This window comes from Crocodylus siamensis, chromosome 7, assembly GCF_052110815.1.
Source record: "Crocodylus siamensis isolate JL-2025a chromosome 7, ASM5211081v1, whole genome shotgun sequence".
Classification (NCBI taxonomy): Eukaryota; Metazoa; Chordata; order Crocodylia; family Crocodylidae; genus Crocodylus; species Crocodylus siamensis.
This window is the reverse complement of record NC_143401.1, coordinates 5,455,047-5,474,585: the sequence shown is the minus strand read 5'-3', so window position 1 is coordinate 5,474,585 and position 19,539 is coordinate 5,455,047. Positions and strand designations below refer to the sequence as shown.

At 51.1% G+C, this 19,539-nt stretch overlaps 2 protein-coding genes across 4 annotated transcripts in view; both read right to left on the bottom strand.

Moving 5' to 3' along the window:
* Positions 1–432: 432 nt before the first annotated feature.
* Positions 433–10,770, bottom strand: TXLNA (taxilin alpha). Its single transcript, XM_090057422.1, has 11 exons — positions 10,541–10,770; positions 10,010–10,228; positions 8,734–9,069; positions 7,660–7,751; positions 5,762–5,932; positions 4,622–4,816; positions 3,843–3,962; positions 3,410–3,484; positions 2,537–2,629; positions 1,968–2,063; positions 433–1,584 (listed from the first exon to the last, which is right to left on the bottom strand). Exons 2-11 carry the CDS (start codon positions 10,194–10,196, stop codon positions 1,249–1,251), a joined length of 1,701 nt encoding a protein of 566 aa, XP_089913548.1. The 5' UTR covers positions 10,197–10,228; positions 10,541–10,770; the 3' UTR covers positions 433–1,248.
* Positions 10,771–11,629: 859 nt separating this feature from the next.
* The window catches only part of KPNA6 (karyopherin subunit alpha 6), a 37,120-nt gene continuing 29,210 nt past the window's right edge, over positions 11,630–19,539 (bottom strand). For all 3 annotated transcript variants that reach the window (XM_090057161.1, XM_090057162.1, XM_090057163.1), the window contains exon 14: positions 11,630–19,089. In XM_090057161.1, the coding sequence (XP_089913287.1) occupies positions 18,902–19,089 (188 nt within the window). In that variant the 3' untranslated portion in view covers positions 11,630–18,901. The remainder of the gene's footprint in view (positions 19,090–19,539) is intronic.

The window sequence follows — 19,539 nt, the reverse complement described above, 5'->3', positions numbered from 1 at the left end:
CCTGAAGGGAGATGGCAGGGTGCCGTCCCCACAGGGAGTCCTCCAGTACAGAGCAGTGGTCGCTCAGACAGACAGAAGACGACGGCGTGGATGTCTGGGGCAGGCCACTTGCAGAGGGGCTGTTCGGAGTGAAAAAGCCTGCCCTAGCACCAGGGCACCAGCTTGGCCCAGCCAGCGGAAGGTCCATGCACACCCAGCTCCCGGCTCAGTCCAGGGCACATCCACGATGATCCCAGGCATGCCACGGCAGGAGCAGGGAGGCTGAGGTTTCCTCTTCATGGCCCCCTGCTTTGAAAACCCACCTCACTTCCAACTCAACACCAGGGGGTATGGTCCTTCCACAAGGAAGAGCAATTCAGACCAAGTGGGAGACCGACCTGCTCCCTCACACACCCCTCAGACACTCTTGTGCAAACACATGGGAAGCAGACCTTTGGATTAACTGTTTAATACACTTGTACGTGTGTGCGTATAGCATAGAGGCAACTGTGAATGATAAGGCTATTGAGACATTGGGAATAGCAAGGGCATGCCTGGGGGGGTTCTGGGAAGCCCAGACCACCCACAGCTTCCCTGGTTCCTTCCACAGATCAATTCTGTTCTCCTTCCAACCTGACTACAATGCAGAGACACAGCTGTTTGCCAGGGAAGAAAACAGGCAAGCCAACCCCAGCAGCCCCAGTCCTGCCAGTGCCCTGCCCACAGCCAGGCTAGTTTTAAATTAGGAGGAAAAGGAGAATCCAAAGTTAGGGACCACTCCAATCCTCCCCACCTCTGCTTTAGTGTTAAAAGCATTGCCACTGCAGGTGGCACTATGGAGATTTCCAACCACCTGGATGAGACAAACTGGGGTCAAGGTGGGGGACTGGGGACATTTGTGCATCTCATCTCCTGGGCTACACCAGCTCTTGAAGGAGCCTGCAGCCCCCTCCCCGTGACAAGGTCTTTTTGGGGAGTGGCCGATGAGCGGAGTCTCCGCATACCAGACAGCCACGCACACGCGGGGATGTGGGTCAATCTAGTTTATATAGATCCATATATAAAAGTGTGTGTTACCCTGCACAGTTTTATACGTTAGATATATATTAAAAATACTCCAAAAGCCTAAACTGGAAAATCTTGAAGCCCCGCAAAGGCCAGGCTCTCACCCCAGCCCAGGGCCCAAGGGAAGGACATTGGATCAGTCTGTGAAACATTCATGGTCCCCTCCCTTCTCCCACCTCCACCACCACCTGCCAAACGAAGGGCTCAGTTGGCACAGTGAGCGCACTCCTCAGTCTCCGTCTGGCCCAAAGCTCCTATGCTCAGTTCCCCGGGGTTCTCTGCCAGGTCTGTGCTGTGCAGCAGCTTCACGGGAGGAAGGCAATCCTCAGCTAGGCCCCCAGGTGCCGGCTCAGCCGAGCTGTCCCGAGATGGATCCTTCAGGGGTTCTGGTACCTCTGCCTCAGCCTGGGGCGTGTGGGCACACAGGTCCTGTACCTTCTTGTTCAGGTCGTTGCGCTCGGTCTGGAGGGCTCGGCACAGCTTCTCTAGACGCTGGATTTTCACCTGCAGCCCCTCCAGCTCCTTGTCCCGAAGGGTTTTCTACATGGAGAGACGACAGCCCCTGAAGCTGCGGGAGCACAGTGCTTAGGCCAGGAGGGGAGTGGAGATGGCAAGGGGAACCTTGAGTGCTCAGAGACCCTGACACCCACAGGCTATCACTGCCACCTGCCCCTATGGGATTGAAGCAGCCGCACAGACCCATGTCACTCTCAGCCAAGTGCCTTGTAGCACTGAGTCACTAACCCTGGCTTCCCTGTGTGCAGAGAGGGAAAGCGATGCCCCTGAGGACCCAGCAGGTCTGTGACATGACTGGGAGCCATACTCCAGGTCCTCCCCTCTGGCCTGAACACAGACAGAGACAAGCAGCTTCTCCCAAGGCCCTGGAGTCACGCCATACAGAATGCAGCATGGTCCCCACATACCTCTTCAGCCATCTCCAGCAGAGCCTTGTTGCTGCTCTCCCAGCGAGATCGGTACATGGTGGTCTCTTTCTCCAGCTTCTTGATCTTCTTGGTCATCTATTGAGTCGCAGTAAGAGAAGGCAGAAAGGCAGGGGATGAAGGGGGCAAGCATGTGATCGCTTCTAAGGCACCTGTCTCCCCAGAATACAGTGCTGGATACCGATGTCCTAAGTGGTCACAGGACGTTGTTCCGGTACAGTTCTTCTACCTTTAGCTCTCTCCTCTACACGCAGCGGTCAGTGTCACCAGCAGGGACCAAGTCCCAAACACCACAGGAGATGGCCTGAGCTGATCCCAGCTTCAGCTCCATCCTCTCCTGGAAAGCCTCTAATACAGAGACAGCCTGTTCCTGCTATGCCTAGACCAACTACCCTGCAGTCTAGAGAGGCTGGTCTTCCTGCTAAGGGCAGCCAACTCCATCCATGTTACTCTATGAAGAGCTGGGAACACTTGGGGATGGGAGCAGGCAGTGGATCCTGCATACAGAGGCCCTTCAAACACCGCTCTGGTAGAGGGACACGTTTACATACCTTCTCCATCTCCTGTTTGAATGTGGTGAACACCTCGCTGCTTTTGGAAAGCGTGTTCTGGAACTCCTCAAACTTCTCAGTGTAGAGGGCCAACTGCAGGGAGAGAGTGTCACAGCTCGGCACCACTGACCAGGGCTTCCCCACCCAGCTGGACCTTCCCTGTTCACAGTCCAACCTGGGAGGGGCTAGATTGCAGCTGAGAAGTCAAGCAACTCTCTTGGGATCTGGTTCTAGCCCCAGCACAGCCCAGGACTCCGAGGTGAGACTTAGAGCACTGACCTCTTGTGTCTGGTGCCCCAAGCTGGAGGGAGGAGGACAAGCTTTCCTTTTCCCCTGTGGAACTAATCCTGCAAGGGTGCTGCGCACCCTCAGCTTCCACTGACTAGCAAAAGTCAGGCCAACTAATATGCTGATTCTCAACCTAGGGGCCAGGACCTCCTGGAGTGCCACAAGATCCTTTGAAGGGTGTCATGAGGTATGACAAGATAAGCAGGTAAGTGCAGGCCCAGGCTCAGTCCCTGCCAAGCCCCTCCGCAAGGAGGTCAGCACTGTAATAAATAAAGGTTGGAGATAAGTCCCATCTTTCTTGTACTATAAGCTGCTCAAAGCCTCTTTCTGGGAAGCGAATCTACTAAATAAATACATAAAACAGAGGCCTCTGCCTTATTTCAAGGAAGTAGAAATAAAGGGCCTAGGGAGAGAGGCTCATCGCATACAATGCTTCTTGCACTGATACAGGCCTGCCAGACTGACGTGCCCAGGCAGACATCCCGGCCCCCTCTCCTTTCTTGTGGGGAGGGGTTTCCTTCTAGCTCCTTGGTGCAAGATGGAGGGAACAAGAAGAGTTAGGGAGCCTGGGTCGTGGTACCTCACCTGCTGCTTCAGGTGGGTTTCCTGCTGCTTCATCAGTTCACACATTCGCTGGGACTCTACAGCCTCTTTCAGCAGCTGGAAGAGAACAAAGGAGACAAGAGATGTTCACTTCCCAGCTCCCAGGCTCTAGGGCAGGTATGGGTTCATCCCAGATCCTCCAGGGTCAGCTAGCCCCAAGCCCCGTCACCTCAGCAAGGACAGGAGCTAGGCCTGACCCCAGCTTTGAAGCACACACCTGGACTTCCCTTGCTTGGGACAACCTCCTCCAAAGTGGCAGGGGGACCATCCCTTGCAGAAGATTCTGGGCCAGGACACCCTGGTTGAACCCAGCCAGGCAAGTCCTACATTCCAGCAGGCCAAACAGTCTCAGAAAAGCATCAGCCAAATGATTCCATGCAGCTCGCTACAAGAGGTGGCAAAGGCCAGCACTTACAAAGTCCTTCTCCCGCTGGTGTCTCTCCTCTGCCTCCTTCAGCATCTCTTGGGCCTGCTGAAGCTTGGCGTCCACCAGCTGCTGCTGCAGGTCCTTGTGTTTGAACACTTTATCAATGTGCTACAAGGGGAACACACAGCTGTCACTCCCACACTCCCTGAGCATGCTACCAGCTACAGTGTGCAGGGAACTGAGGATCCTTCAGCCCCCTGACTCGGCAAGGGAGGGAGCTCACACTGGAACACCTTCCAGCAGCTGGGAGGCAGAACTCCCTGTTCTCATACTCCTGCAACCACTGGCTTGCTGCATGGGGGAAGCTGCTTCAGCTCCCCGTGCCTCGCGTTCCCTGTTTACACAGCGGGGCAGCAACCTTATGGATTCAGTTACGCCACACTGATCCCAAGGGGATGGAACTGCTGCCCTAGTCAGGGCAGCTGTGAGAAACAGTTATGCTCTAATGGACCCCCTGGGCTCACAGCACCAGACAAAGCAAAGACACAGGCTGTTGAACAGCTTTCCACTGCCACCGATATATCTGTGTCCCAGGGCAGAAAGGGCAGAGGAAAGGGAGAAGGGCGAAAGGAAGCGACAGACACAGGCTGGACAAGCACTGGAAGAAGTGGCCTGGGGAGGGGCTAAGGTGTTTAGAGGTCTGCGCTGCCAACACAGTATTTGAGTGGAACTATCAGCACAAAACAGTCATCTCCCAACCTTCAGGAAACCAGCCCTTGTGTTGTGGGGTGGGGGGTGCCCCAGGCCACCCTGGGAGCTACACCCACCTCCTCCCGCAGCTCGTACTGCTCAATGAGCTTCTTTAGCCGCTCAGCCAGCTCCATGTTCTCCTGGCGCAGCTTGGAGTTCCGCTCATTGTGCTGCTCCATCTGCAGCTGGATGTCGTTCAGTGTCACCTGGAAGTGGGATGTCACCTCCTTGCGCTTCTCCTCTTCCTCCCGTGCACGCTGCACCCCTTCCTCCTACCGGTGCAGAGAGATCAGTGTCAAAATCCTCTGGCAGTGCGCACGGGGGCTGACTGGACACCCTGCAGTTTACCCCAACCCCCTGCCCAGGCCAACTACAAAGCCCCACCCCCCTTCCCCACTGCTGCCAGCCCAGCCTGGCCTGGCATCCCTTCCCCACCTCTGTCCAACAAAATGTCCGCCTGAAACAAAGCTCAGGCAAGCTGGACCAATCAGACCTGGCCCTCACAACTGCCTTGGCTCTGGGGAGGTTTGGCCACAGGGAAGACAAGGCTGCATCTCTGAGTGATATTTATCACCAGGCTGTGCAGAGAGGGAGCTGCACCGAGAGGGTCTCATATAGGTTATACTGCCCACAAGCAGCAACCACAAGGTACTGACTACAGCCTGGTAGTCCCCAGTCCATGACTGCTATTCCAGGCTCCCTTCTCCTGCTTTTGTCTAAGACAGCTTGTGCCAGGAGTATCTGCCCAGAGCTGCAATGCTCTAGCCCAGCAGGGCTTTTCTAACAGACATACAAGGTAAGCCCCACACCCCCGAGTGCCACTCCAGTCTCCTTTCCCTGCCTGATTGACTGCTCTGCTTTCTGCCCCTACCCAGTCTGGCCTTCTTTCTGCTCCCTGCCCCTCTGGATCTGCTATGTTATGCACTGAAGCTGTCCATAGCAGTTGATCTGGATTGGACACCCCTACTCTAACCTATTATAGCACCCACTGGTCCAGACCACCTCACAGTCCTGCTAGATGTGATGAAACCCCAATCTCCTGCCTGCTATGCCAGAATAGAAATGGCACAAGGCTGGATAAGCACATGTATAGTCCGGCATGCACAGCACCATGCTCTGATCAGCTCATGTCTTCACCCAATGAGGTCAGACCATTGATCTAATGAGCTGAGATGATCCACATGCTCTCCACAGGGTGGGAAGGAGCAGGCACTTGCCTTGAGTGTGCGGTTGTGCCTCTGGAGCTCCCGGCACAGGCTCTCCAGTTTGCTGCGAGCCAGGATGGCTTTGCTGTGCTCACTCCTCAGGTGGTCCTTCTCTTGTATGTGCAGTGTCTGCTTCTTCTGCAGGACCCTCATCTGCCTCTGGGAGTTGCGGTGCTCCTCCAGCTGCCAAGAACAGACACACAGAGGAAGAGAGGAAGAGGTGAAGCCAAATGGATGATGGTCATGCCCCAGGGAGGCCTGCCAGGCCCCCAGGAAAACTATATTCCAGAGGAAAACCAGCAGCGTCATGGCACAACCAGCCCCTGCAGGAGTGATACAGGCTCAGGAAATGCATCATTCCTCCTACACCAGTCCCTGTAACAGCAGGGTCCAACACACTGAACTCTGCATGGGCACGGCAAAGCAGGCCAGGCTGTGCCAAAGAGGACAGGTACAGTGAGCAGGCCAGGCTGCCTCCCTGCAAGGGGATAGGAAACTGCCCAACCCCTTACTGTTGGGAACACAGGACTGGAGTCAGAAAGGGAAAGACAACACATGGCTCAGGACCCCGCGATTTGGGACAGAGACAATTAGGCTGGGGGAGGCACGGGGGAGAACCACCCCATGACAGCTTGGAAGCAGCACTAAGAGCAAGGCACTAAGAGCTCCTGAGCTTTATTCTCTGATCCGATACCAATGCGCCACATGGCTATGACAGTCTGGCTCACCCCGCCCAAACTGCAGATCACTTGGCTGCCTTCTGACCTGAAAATGAGATGCCACAAAGGTTTGCTGATGTGGGGAGTGTGAAATAGCCAAGGCCTGCACTGTCAGCAGGATGGCTCACCTGCGCTAGCTCGCTGTGGCACCAAGGCCTGCAGTGCCTTTGTATGAGCTGGCTTAATCCATTTCCAAAGGGGATTAATCCAAACCGCACTGAGGCAGCAAGGGGAGCCAGGGTGCAGCTCCTCCAGCAGCAGCTTGTGCGTGCTGGCTTCTCTGGGCTTTCTCCCCATTTCCCAAAACATCCTAGAGCAAGTGCCACTCAGCAGCCTCACAGGAGTTGAAACAGTGTCAGCAAAGCCCGGTAAGCACCCTGCAAGGGGCTTCAGGGGAAAGGGGGGACATCCTCACTGCCATTCACTGAGGAACAAAGCCCAAATGACTGTGGATGTGGTACAGCCACTGGACCTAGCCGTTGTGGCTTCCAGTGCCTCAGGCCCTGGACCCCAGACCACATTCCTTCCCCTAAATATAAATTACTTCTATCACACGAGAGCCAATTCCAAGGGAAGCACCCAGCCGCCAATAAACTGTCATGTGGAACAGCCTGGCTCAGAGCCACCACACAGGGACCAGTGCCAAGAGGAGTCCCAAGTGATGCTCAGAGCAAGACCCCTCAAGTCTGAGTCCAGAGATGGGGGCTGGGGTCCAGCCTAGGGAGACCCCTCACATCCTCATCTACACTACAGGCAGCATCTAACACTGGAGCCAGCTGCTCTGACCTCCAGGAAAGGAGTGGTGCCCTGCAGCACAGCAAGACAGGAGAGAAAAGGCTCTTTATAATGGCCACATTCCCCAGGCTGGCTGCAGAGGCTAGGCTCTGAAATCTTCCCAGTACAGATATACCAAAGGCTCCTCTATTGCTGCTTGCATGTCTACTGAACAGAAACTCCCAGTGACCACTGGAAACAGTTGAACCCACCAAGCTGCCTTCACCAGGGACCCAGCTGCACTGTTGAACCTAGCAAGCAAGAGCCACCAGGACTCCAGAAAGCCATTGACTGATCTGGAAATAACTGCACACATGCATCGGGGTCACGCCTCTCGACTGGGGGAGTAAGGACGGGTGCCCATCTCCTTCCCATCAAGCTGGCAGTGAGGCTGGGAGCAACGCCATGGGGACTGACCAGTTCAGCGTATTTCTTGCACAGCGCTGCCAGCTTCTCCTCCGGGGTGCTAAGTGTGTTCAGTGTCTGCATCAGCAGTGTGATCTCCTTGCCTGGAACACAGGACAGAGCAAAAATCCATTTCAAACAGAGCTCCTAGTCCCAAGGCATAGAGGTGGAGCCTGAGAACCCCTGCCGAAGCAAGCAGCTAGTAAGGTTTCCCAAAGACATTTGTGCCTTGGGTGACTGTAAGACGGTGGTTGAAGCGGTCTTCTTGGACAACGGACGCAATAAACCTGGCTTAAACTCCCTGAGGCACCACCAACTTCCTGAGTAACCCAGGGCAAGCCACTAAGTCTCTGTGCCTTCACTCTCCATCCATGCAGGATTAGTGAGGATAAATATGTTAAAGCAGAGGTGCTCATATAACAGTAAGGGAGATCAGCAGAGACCCAGTGAGAAGGCAGGACAAGTAACCTGGTGCAGGTAGGACACAGAACACATGGGCAGCTGGGCAAAGAACTCCAGAGGTCCTGGACTCCCACATGCATGCCTACACTCTAACCACCCCCTCCCCAACCATGGCAGGGAAAAGAAGCTTAGCAGGCAATTTCATGTTCACCTCATGTCAGAGTCATGCCACATAGGTGCAAATTAGACAGGCAACTGAACACTCACTCCACATGCTAATCCTGTCTGGATGGAGGTCCAGCAATATCCTTCATTGCCAACATATACATAATGCAATTTACTGTACTTGCATATTCAAGCACAAGAATTATTGGCAGAGTTTTTAGGATCTGACCTGCACCCTTTTATTGCATAGAGCAGGCGCCTACAGGAAGCAAGGGGACAAGCTTCAGTCTCTGTGTGCACACGGCTGTACACATCCACCCTGGTACTAAGGGAACACAGAATTTTTAGCAGGGCTTGGCACTGGTCTGTGGCTCCACCACAGGGGATGAGTACACAGACACGGACGCTATCATGCAGGGACTGGGTAGGAGCCCTGTCCCCCTGGATTTAGCTGCTAAACCAGCAGAGGTGAAATGCCCCGTCCCCAAGGCTGGCTGACCCCGAGGTCAGAGCCCCTACCAAGCCCCTTGGCTTTTTTCTTCTCCTGGGCCCGTTTCTGGTCCCGCTCCCCGCACTCGTCGCTGGTCCGGAACTCCTCGGGCCCCTTCGAGCCCTCCTTCTCCCCGTTGATCTCCGGGCAGCCTGGCTCCTGCTCCCCGTTGCGTGGGGATTCGCTCCGGCACTTCTCTGCCTCGTCAGGCTCTGCAGGCTCATTCTGCCCCCCATCATCCCCAGGGCCCTCCTGGCTGGCATCCACACAGTACGTGTTGAGGATGTCCTCCAGTTGCCTGCTCAGCTCCTCAGAGACATCACAGATGGCGGGCTGGGAGCCCTTTGCTTCCTCCTGTCCAGAAGCTGCGGGAGATGGGAGAAGAGAACAAGCACATGACACCTACCCTCACAGTCTCCATCCTCTGAGCATGTCTCTGCTGACCCCCTACAAGCAGAGAAGCAGAAGAGCTTCCTAAGCATGTAACAACCCAGTGCCAGCTCCACTTTTGGCTGCATCAGCCGCTTTGTTCTGATGTTAGGGGAACATCTGTATCACTATGCAGCTGCCCTGACCACAGAGATGCACCACCCTCTTTTGATCTTGGTGGCATGACCGCGCTGCCAAAATCTGCTGGTGGCAAAACTTCCACTTGCCTGATGGAAATAAGTGCAGCAGCAGTTTTCCTTCACAGGCACAGCCTGGTAATATACACCCCTGGTGTGACATTTTAATAATACTAATGATTTGGGGTTGGACGTAGGTCAGAGACAACCTCTATGTGCCGCCTTGCCAGTGGAGATCTACACAGCTCTCCTGCTGAGAAGCCTCAGACCAGATCTCCTGAGGACTGGCAGCCGCTGGATCTTCAGCTATTAAGGTAACGTGACTCATCAGATCCCATGTTTGCTAGCCATCGAAGCAGGAGGCAGGCCTCAATTCAACCAAGCACTGAGCTGACTCAACAGGGCTTCTCCAGCCGGAGGGGTAACTTTTACCACATTGAGAGAGGGGCAGATGCCCTGGCTCGGGGTGGGAGTAGCTCACACGACTGGACAGAGAAGCAGAGCAGGCAGTTTTGCACACAAGGTCCCAAAGCTCTGAGCAACAACTAACTCAACAACAGTAAAATAACTGTCAGACAAGACTCCTCCCCTTGTACCCCACACATACAGTCAGTAGTCAGGGATGTCTTAGGATGCACAAACCCAACATGACCCTGGTAGACTCTGCCCCTAATCCCCCCTGACACCAGGAAACAGAAGTTAGTTATGATGCCCACCCCCAGCCTGACCAGAAACGCACCCTCCATCTTCCCCTGCATCTCGCTGGCTGGGCTTTCGGCACTGCCATCAGGCTGGCCTACCAACTCCCCAGCATCGGCGGGCGGCGCAGCCTCTGGTGAGTTGCCCTCGGCGGGCACCAGGCTGCTGCTGGCTTTGGAGGGGCTTGCCAGGGCCGCGGCTTTGCCCTCCCCATCCTGGCTCTTCATCGTGGCTCCTTTCCCCGCCGTCTCAACGCGCCCTGCAAAGAGAGGAGCACCTGCTGCCTCCATGCCCGGGACTCGGGCAGCTGTTGCCACCCTGCTGAGGGCTCCCGAGCAGCCGCAGGGAAACCCCGGCCCCAGCATGGCCGAGTGCCCACATGGCAGGGCCCCTGGGGGGTCACCACCATAGCAACAGGGCCGTTGGGTGCCACCAGGACCCTCCCCCAACAGCTGTACCCTCCTCTTCTCCCCACCCCCGCAACGGCTGCAGCCCCCACCCCCCGCAGACCCCGCCCCCAGGCCACGCGCAGGGCTGCGGGCCCCGCGCCGCGGTGACATCACGCACGCACCCCGTGACGTCACTGGTCCGACGTGTGACGTGGCTCTCCGGGCTCGGCCAACCAGCGAGCGAGGAGCCCCGCTCCCTTCCTAGGCCGCCACAGCTCGTCCCCCGCCAGTCGCCCGGCGGCCCCGCTGCCTCGGCGCGGCTCGCAGCTGAGAGGGAAGCGTCTCCGGCCCGGGTCGCGGACCGTGTCCAGAGCGCGCATGCGCCGGCCCCGCCGCCAGCCAATCCGCCTGCGAGGCGGCGCGGCGCCTGCCGGGAAACGCCGGTTGGAGGCGGCAGTCGAGGCGGGAGGAGGGCGCGACTACAGCTCCCGGCAGGCCCCGCGGCAGTGCCGCACTACAACTCTCGGCGTTCCCCGCGGCAGGATCGCACTACAACTCCCTCCGTGCCCCGGAAACAAGCCAGCACTACAACTCCCAGCAGGCCCCGGGGCCCCCACTACAGCTCTTGGGGCAAGGGCAGCTCCCTCACACTCAGCTGAGCGGGAGAGGACGTGGCCCGTAGCCGGGAACCAGGGGCAGCAGCTGGAGTCAGGCACCATAACATCAGTGCTTAACGTGGACCCAGGCAGGAGCTGGCTTCTACAGGACCCTGCTCTCATGTGAGCACAGCCGGCAGCACGAGCTGCCCCAGGGCCCCCACAAGAAAGCTGTGGAGCCGCTCCCTCAAAATCCAATAAATTAAATGAAACGTATGCAACATTCCCTCTGCATAACTGCAGCGAGGCAGGGGTAGGGTTGAAGCTCAGCTGGGCTGGGGGAAGGGAAGGAGAGACGCTGCAGGGTCTAAGGACAGTAGTGTTATCATACTTGTTCCTTCCCCCTGGGGCTGGAGGTGGCAGGTGCAGCCCACTGGCTGGATGCTGGGGTTTATTGGCACGAAGGACAGGCACGTACATCTACTGGTTAGGTTTAAAGAAAGCAGAGAGGCCAGGGCCTGTTTCACCCCTTTCGTTTAGGCATTAATCATACACACCTCTGCCAGTCCATTCCCAGGTAAGTTCCCCGTGTACACCAAAGGGCATTAGCCCGGCCCCCGGTTGACACCGGTGCGATGCCCAAAGTTTCATAAAAGAATCCAGAGTCGGCAAGTATCCGGGATTGTGGAACAGGTTCTTTATTTATGTTGCATCTGTTACAGTGTTGGAAACCTAAGAGAAACACACTTTCAACTCCATATCAAGCCAGCTAGTCTGTTCTAGACTTGGGTGGGCATCCTCTCAATCCACCATGGTACAGCTATGCCATAGCTCTAAAGGGGGACTCACTGAAGAGAGCCATATTATTTGGCTTCATTAAAAAATAAATAAATAAAAAAATCCTTACTTGGAAAAAAAAAAAGCCTTTTAAGATACTGCAGTGGCTACAAGTCCTGCATTCAGGCTTCTGAATGCTGTACTGGAACCACAGCTTACCACTGCCCTTGCTTTTGCCACATGTGCTAGCAGCTCTATAATGCAACCCATACATGGGCTGGTTACTGAACTAAAAATAAAAAAAAAAAAAATGAGCGTCTTACCAGCTCCACTCAAGGGTGTGGCCGTCTGTGGTTTAATGTTTTGACATGCACTTACATAACAAAATGTAAGTACATAAGTACCATTTGTGGGGTTTGTAACTGGTTGCTTCTTTAAGACAAAAAAGGACAGAAAACCTAAGTCTCCAGCTTCTTTTCTGTGAAGGATCCAAGAGACAAAAAGTTTCCAAAGCGCCATTCACACTTCAGTGACTCTTTTTCTAGCCAGCGTTACAGTAGCTACTGGTCTGATCTGGTTTCCACCCCTCCCCCTCCCCCCAAAAGAAAATCCCAATTCACAGTTTGTCAATGGCCACAGCACTGTTTGCAAAAGTCCCATTCTTAATTAAAAAAAAAAAAAAAGAAAAGAAAAATATTTTACCAGATTGGTCTGGAAAACAGACTGTTGAAGAAAGGCCCTATGCTCTTGATGAGTTACCCTTCATTTATTCCCACACCAATTGCATAGACAATGAAGAAAGCTAGAACCCAAATATTACTGCACATCTAAGTTCTACTATCGCTTACAGGTTTTCCTTCAATAAAGGGCTCAGCCCGCTTCACAGGGAAGGGTCTCTTGAAGTTACTGCACCAGCTCTTTTGCCAACAGCAACTGCATATTCTGAATACAGTGATCTGTACTGTATGGGTCAAGAACAAGGGTCAAATCTTAATGGATTGGGGGGGGGGGTGATGTGAACCCTCCTGGATGCAAGCCGAAACCCTGTGCTAAACTTAGGGAATGAAACACCCCACTCCATGTGCTAAAGAAAGAAATCTTAGGCCCAAACCTAGTCTTTGATACTAATTATGACTCAGATTTACCAAGGGCCAGAAGATGAAAGCTATTCAGAGCTCTAGGCTAATTAATTCTAGTAGTTTCCAACCTGCGCAGCTGGAGACGCAAGTAGTCTGGGATGTTGTGCACTTAAATGGCTCTTTATGAGTCAGTCCAAAGGGACTGATCTCATATGAAATCAGCAGCCTCTAACCCCAGCCACTCCACTCATCACTTAGAGGACTGCCAGATGCAATTACATGTTCAGAAGAAGACTGCCATCAAGAGTGGAAGCTCAGTGCTAGGACTGCTCTGCATTACTGTACATGGGCTGCTGTGCTTCTAGAATAGCAAACAGACAGAAAAATTGCAGCGCGTACATCCCAAGACAAGCTGACAACTTCAGGGAAGAAAAACCTTCACTTGCTGCATTGGTCAAAGGGCAGAATGGTTCCTACCAAGAAGCAACTCTGACTCTTCCAATTTCCTAACTCAAATTCCTTTGAAGACCAATCAAGAAAAGTATTTTGTTGATAACTGCACCATACTAGCATGGCTTTCCAACGTAGGTAAATATGGGATCAAATTAAAGCCAGACTGGTCTAAATCTAGGACTAATGGCAAAATTCAGACTAGTCCTTATGCCTAGACCTTTGCCTCAATATAGCTTTCAAAGTTTGACACCTATAGTGTTATAATCCCATCACATTCTGGGACTCAGTTCAAACATAGTGGCTGCAGTGGTCATCACCACCCCTCGTAAAGGCGGCCAGAACATTCCTGAATGCAGACTGGACTGCCAGAATGTCAGGCAAAGCCAACAGCTGCTGGGAAAAAAAGGCTGTGCTGTCTGAGGAATTGTTGAAGAGGAGAGGCTGAGGCAGGATTTGAGAACTAAAACTCAAAAGAGTCCTTCAAGTTGACACGTGCAGAAGAGATCATGGCAGGAAACCAAGGCAAGGGATTCAGCATCGTTTGTACAGATTAAGCTTTAAGCAAACACTTCAAGGAGGTGCAAGTGTCTCAGTTTCCTGCCACGGTCAAGTATTAAATACCAGAGTGCCAACAACAAAAGCACTTAGTTGGAAAAACAATGTGTCAGTTTAAGGAAGGATCCTCAAGCAACTCTCTGTATCTTCTATGCCTGTACAGCCTTCTCTCTGGGTTACAGAGTTTTTTCCTCTAGGTAACCAGAGGGAAAAAAAGGACAACCTCACCAGCCCCAGTGGTCAAAAGTCCCTTTGCTAGCTGAATGATGAAACCAGACTTGATATCAAGCATCCACTGGGTACCATATGTATTTACCTGAAAGAGTTACAGGATTGAGCATCATGGTCTATGTAGGGGCAAGACAGCCTGGAAAGTGCCAGCAAGCAACTACAGGCTAGCAGCCCCAGAGGATATATATTTGAAACTAAAAAAGCCAGTAGAAATAGAGGATTTAAGATGCTCAGGTTGCTGACAGCACCCAAGTAGCATTGAGGTCAACTGAATGTGTTAGCATAGTTAAGTGCCACCATTGCATGGCAGTGAAATACTGATAAAAGTGATTGTTCAAAGCAGATCCATAAGATGTATGGCTGAGCCTCAACACCTCTTCTAGATCCACATGGCACTTGTGTGAGCCAAGAAAAAGATACTGAAGTAGTTTGAACACAGGAAAAAGTGAATGTTAAAAAAATATACATATCTCTATCAAATGGCACACCCCCAAACAGGGACCTTGGGGCCTGGGGAAGGCTCACCTAAAGTGATGCCAAGAACCAACAAAGGTTGCTATGCAGGTCAGGTTCTCCTGCACTCCGCAAGGAACAGCTTTCCCAAAGCCAAGCCTGTTCCCCAGCCCCAAGTCCAGAGTTGCAATTCACAAGAGAGCAAAAACAGTGATGCCCTTCTCCCAAGTTTAGCTGAAAGAAGAGAAGATTACCAGGTGGCAACAGATGCATCATTTATAACATCTGTATTGGCCACCAGAGATGGAAGCCTGGATGCCAGAAAGGAAAAGACAGTGGTGCTGGGACACAATAGCAAGCCTGACAGGTAGTCAAGGAGCAGCAAAGACAGGCGCTAGCAAATTTTCATCAGGGTTAATCCTGCCTTGCGGGGAGAAGGCAAGAAGGGTGGGAGATGGGGCTACTTGGTGCCTTTTTTTTTTTTTTAAACCAACCATTTGCTCATTTCTATACAAAGCTGCCATCTCAGTTCCAGGAGAGAGAAAAAAAAACAACAAAAAAAAAAAAAACCAATGCTGCAACAGGAGGCCTGGACTCTCTGTTGCTAAGGGAAAGCTTAGAGTCAACGAGGCACTGCATTGAACAGGAACGACGCCTGCTGTCAAGGAGGAAGCAAGCTACTCCCAGCAGCAAGGCAACAGAGCTAGCTGAAACAAAAATCCATGCTTACCTCTGCAGTGGCTGCCACAGCTTTGTTTTTCTGAAGCGAGGTACCGTAGAATCACCTCGATCTCTGCCCTGAAACAAGTCTCCCATTTAAAAAAAAAAAAAAAAAAAAGAAGAAGATGATTGTGCAATAAAGATGTAAATGCACCTTCATACTGCAGTGAACAGAACTGCAGCAGAGCCCCGTTTTTAAATGGCTGAGGTCAGCCTAACGCAACTAACGCCCGTCCTCAGAAGTGCATTACATCAGGAAAATAAAGTTACTGTAGGTAACTCAAAAGGTTACTTCATTGGTTTCACCTGCATCTCAACAGAAAAACAAAAGGATCAGATTCCCATCTTAGAAAGATATGCTCCTTTCACCGCAGATCTAATATAGCACTGCGGTCAATTTGCCATGCCAAAGAGCAGACAGATGTAACAGCAGCTTCAAGATGTCTCTGTCATCAGGTAAATGAATTGGACCATGGACCACTGTGCTCAGTGGCTTTTCAAATTTTCTCTGTAAGGTTTCCACACAGAACCTATCTGGGGAAAGGATAAATTGCTGGCTTTCATTTGCCGGATGAGGAGACTCTGGAGAACCGATTCGAGGCACACCTGCTCACTGAGCAGGGTTCAGGATCAGCCAGCTCTCAGCCACCCAGTGAAGTCTGCCTGGTGGCAGGTATTGCATCTCAAAACCTGATGAGGGATTGCATATACATGCATGCATGCATGCAATTGGGATGCGGAACAGAAGGAAATCAGAGAGACTGTTTCAAAACCAAGGACAGTTGTTCTATTTCCTTGGCCGACGGGATTAGATTAGTTCAGAGACTAGAAGGGGGGGAAATGCAACTGAACATGTCGGTCTCTGGCTGAAAAAGGTTTCACTGGCCAGAGAACTGTTCAATCCCATATGAGAGAAAGAAGCATTTAGCAAAATTCACCCAGACAACCTCCAACAGAACTGGAAACGTGAGTGCTGTTCTGCTGAAGACCATCACCAGAAGAGTGAAGCCCATTCAACAGCTGGCAATGTCTACCGATACACCACTTGATTGCATGGGATCAGATCAGGCTAAGCTACCTGCAAGGTTTAAAAGTAGCCTGAATAACATGCCCTTTTGCCACAGCCAGCTGGAGGGGGGCGGTTCTCTCCAAGACTACCTTGTACATGAGAACAAAAACTTCTCCCCCCTGTCAAAAAGCATCCAGGTTCTTTAGTTTCATTTAGGCAGGCAAAACCCTGTTTCCCTGAATGAGAGGAAAGATGACAATTGCAGTTAGGATGATGCCAACACCACATTGCTGTATAAGATTCCGGGAGTAGTCTGCCAACATGCTGATGAAGTCTGTGGTCTAGTTTTCTACTTAAGACTTGAATTTGGATACAAATTCAGCTCTCTCCTGCTTCTCTCTTCCATCAATTGCAATGTCAAGTGCCTCCATTAAAGAAAAAAAAAGTGTAATTAATGTGCTCCCTTCTATAAAAAGCTACCTCAATACCTAGTAACACTGAATTACACAATGAATCTTCTTTTCATAAAAGCTTCAATTAACGAGTCTTCTCAGTGGCAGCAAAAACCAGCCTTTAAAGGTTGGTTACCTGGATTTCTCTCCACTTTGCTCAATGGGAGGAGACTCACATTGGCAACAGGAGGTACGTAAACAAGCCAAATGGCTAGCATAGGGACCCGGATGAGCCCTAGCCATATGCATTTTTAAATACAAGATTTGGCCTCATGTTTTTCCAAATAGAGCTTCTAACATCACTGTGCTTCCCAGGAGCCTGCACTCCTTACTAATTTTCTAGAGAGACTGACTGCAATAGCACAGCACCAGTACTCTATGGCTAAGATTCTCCACCATGCTACACTTAATATTAATACCCTGTCTCCAAACCTGTCCTGCAGCAAGTGGTAAAACCTTTACACATTAGATATCACTCTAGCCACAGCCAGGCCTCAATCAAATGCACAGATGTAGTTTATTTGTTTTCAAACAATGAAGGACTTGTCAAATTAGATTTTTTTTTTGATTTTGAATTACTGGCACCAAGGCTTGTCTCTCACCCGCTTGAATTTCCATTCTCAAAGGCTTCAAAGCTTGCATTTGCTTAAGACAGCAATAGGGAGGGTCTACACTGCAAGTCTGTATTAAGACACTTCAGGGGACCATGTTTCTCCCCACACCCCCATCCCTTCAGTCTCAGAAGTGTTTGTATTCTCCACAGCCTACATGACATGTGATACCAAATCTTGGTTAAGTAAACTCAGTCTGGTTGAGGAATTTAAGACAACTCTATGTTTGCTTATACAGTACATGAGTGAACAGAGGAAAAGAAGCAGGACAACCAGTGAGTGAGTTTACAGACCATCATTTCCAGGTATGCCTGCCTCACAGTATCCTATTTACATAAATTACAGAAATTTCATATATATTTTTTCTCTGAAGCCCAATTAGACAAATATCTACCTATATATAATATATAAAAAATACAGAGATTTGACTCTTCTTTTTGAAGTAAAATGTACATGATCCAACTGTGAGCAGGAGGTAATCCTGAAAACTCAGGTCTTATGTTACTGAAGTTAACACTGCACACAATGCTGTCAAGTGTAGCTCTTCCTCCCCACCCCACAAAAGGTCCCGCCCCACCCCATCCAGCCAAAAGAAAAGCCAAAAAACCTTTTAACATGTTCTCATGAAAAAAAAACAAACCCAAAAAACAAATTTCAAGTAAGGATGAAGACGGGTTTTCACCATTTCAGTTCTGCGACTTCAATCAGTAGCAACACAAGTGAAGCCTGTGCAATGGCAGCTGTGCTTCCTCTTTCAAAAGGAAAAAAAAAAGGAAAGAAACAAAAAGAGACCACCCAGACAGCTCCCCCACCTCTTTACAAAGACCATCTTTGGGGTTTTGTTGCTTTTTCTTTAAATATCACTAACAGTTCTTAAAAAAAAAAAAAAAAAATAATAATAATAATAATAATATTTTTAGACAACAAAAGGGAAAAATCCTTCCCCGAGAAAAGTCTTCCTAGCAACGGGGAGAAACCTCCCATTTTTCCTTTGTCCATTTACAGGGCCCAAGTCCAATGGTGCTGTCCACTGAAGGAGGGTCATGAAAAGGCCAGGGACTAAACTTTGCTCTTGGCAGATTAGAGAGTCTTTAATAAAGAGTAATATGTGCAAAAAAAATTTAAATAGATCATCCCAAGCGTCCAGGGTTAATGTTGTCAGAAGAAAATGCTTACTTCCAATTTCACTTTTTACCTACACCCCCACCCCGTCCCTGCTGAAATTTCATTTAAGTACCAGAGGTAAAAAAAAAAAAGAAAAAAGGGATGTTTGGGAGATTACCACAAAGAAAAATGAGAGGTGCCATCAGTTACCTCAGTGTCCTTCCTCCATCCCAGTGCCCTTCCTCCATCCCAGTGCCTGCTTAAAGACATGTATGCAGCAGCAAAAATAAAAAAAGAAAGAAAGAAAGTGTGTAAGAAAAATCCCCTTCTCTCCATGAAAAGAAAACATTGCTTCTAGCATTTTCTGGAGGAGGAGGACTCAATTCCTAACAGGTGGAATGGGTGTTTGCTCCTTCTGTTTGCAAGGAGGGGGGATGGGACTATCTGGCTTCTCCCAGTTGCTTTCTGGCAAGTTTGTGGTGTTCCTTTCCTCTCTGGTCACATTATAGCTGGAAGCCTTCCATGGGGGCCTCAGGTTGCTGGAAGATGAATTGCTGCTGGTTCTCATCTACCTGGGGAGCCAGGGTGGCATCATCATCCTCTACTCCAAAGTAGTGCTCGATCAGGTCAAAGGCCTTCTGGTAGATCTCCTGGTTCTCATGGCTCTGCAGAAATTCAATCTTATCCAAGCCTGGGGGGGTGGGGGGGAGAGAAAATGGAGTGGGGCAAAACTGAAGGAAAAAATCAGCGCACACGCTCCTGCCCTACACCCATCCGTCACAACTTGTAACCACACGGTGCCACTTAGGCACCATTTGCTTACTTTGCCTTTTGCCTACAGGCTAGAATATCTATAGGAAATGTAGCCCCATTACTCCTGAACTGCTTCTGGATTTAACCACCATCTGTCTTGATCTAAGGGGTTGGAGTAAGTTTTCAGTAAGCAGCACAGTAGTGCCTATTTGGAGAGTCTGGCCACAAGGCACATGTCTCACTGGTCAGATCACTGACAGGACATCCACTGTGCAGCCTTTTGACAGACAAAATGAGGACAGCTCTTCATCCAAAGGAGCTTGTGCTTTGGAAAGACAAATGAGTGGCAAGAGTGGTGGAATTACAGGGTAACAACTTCATGACAGGA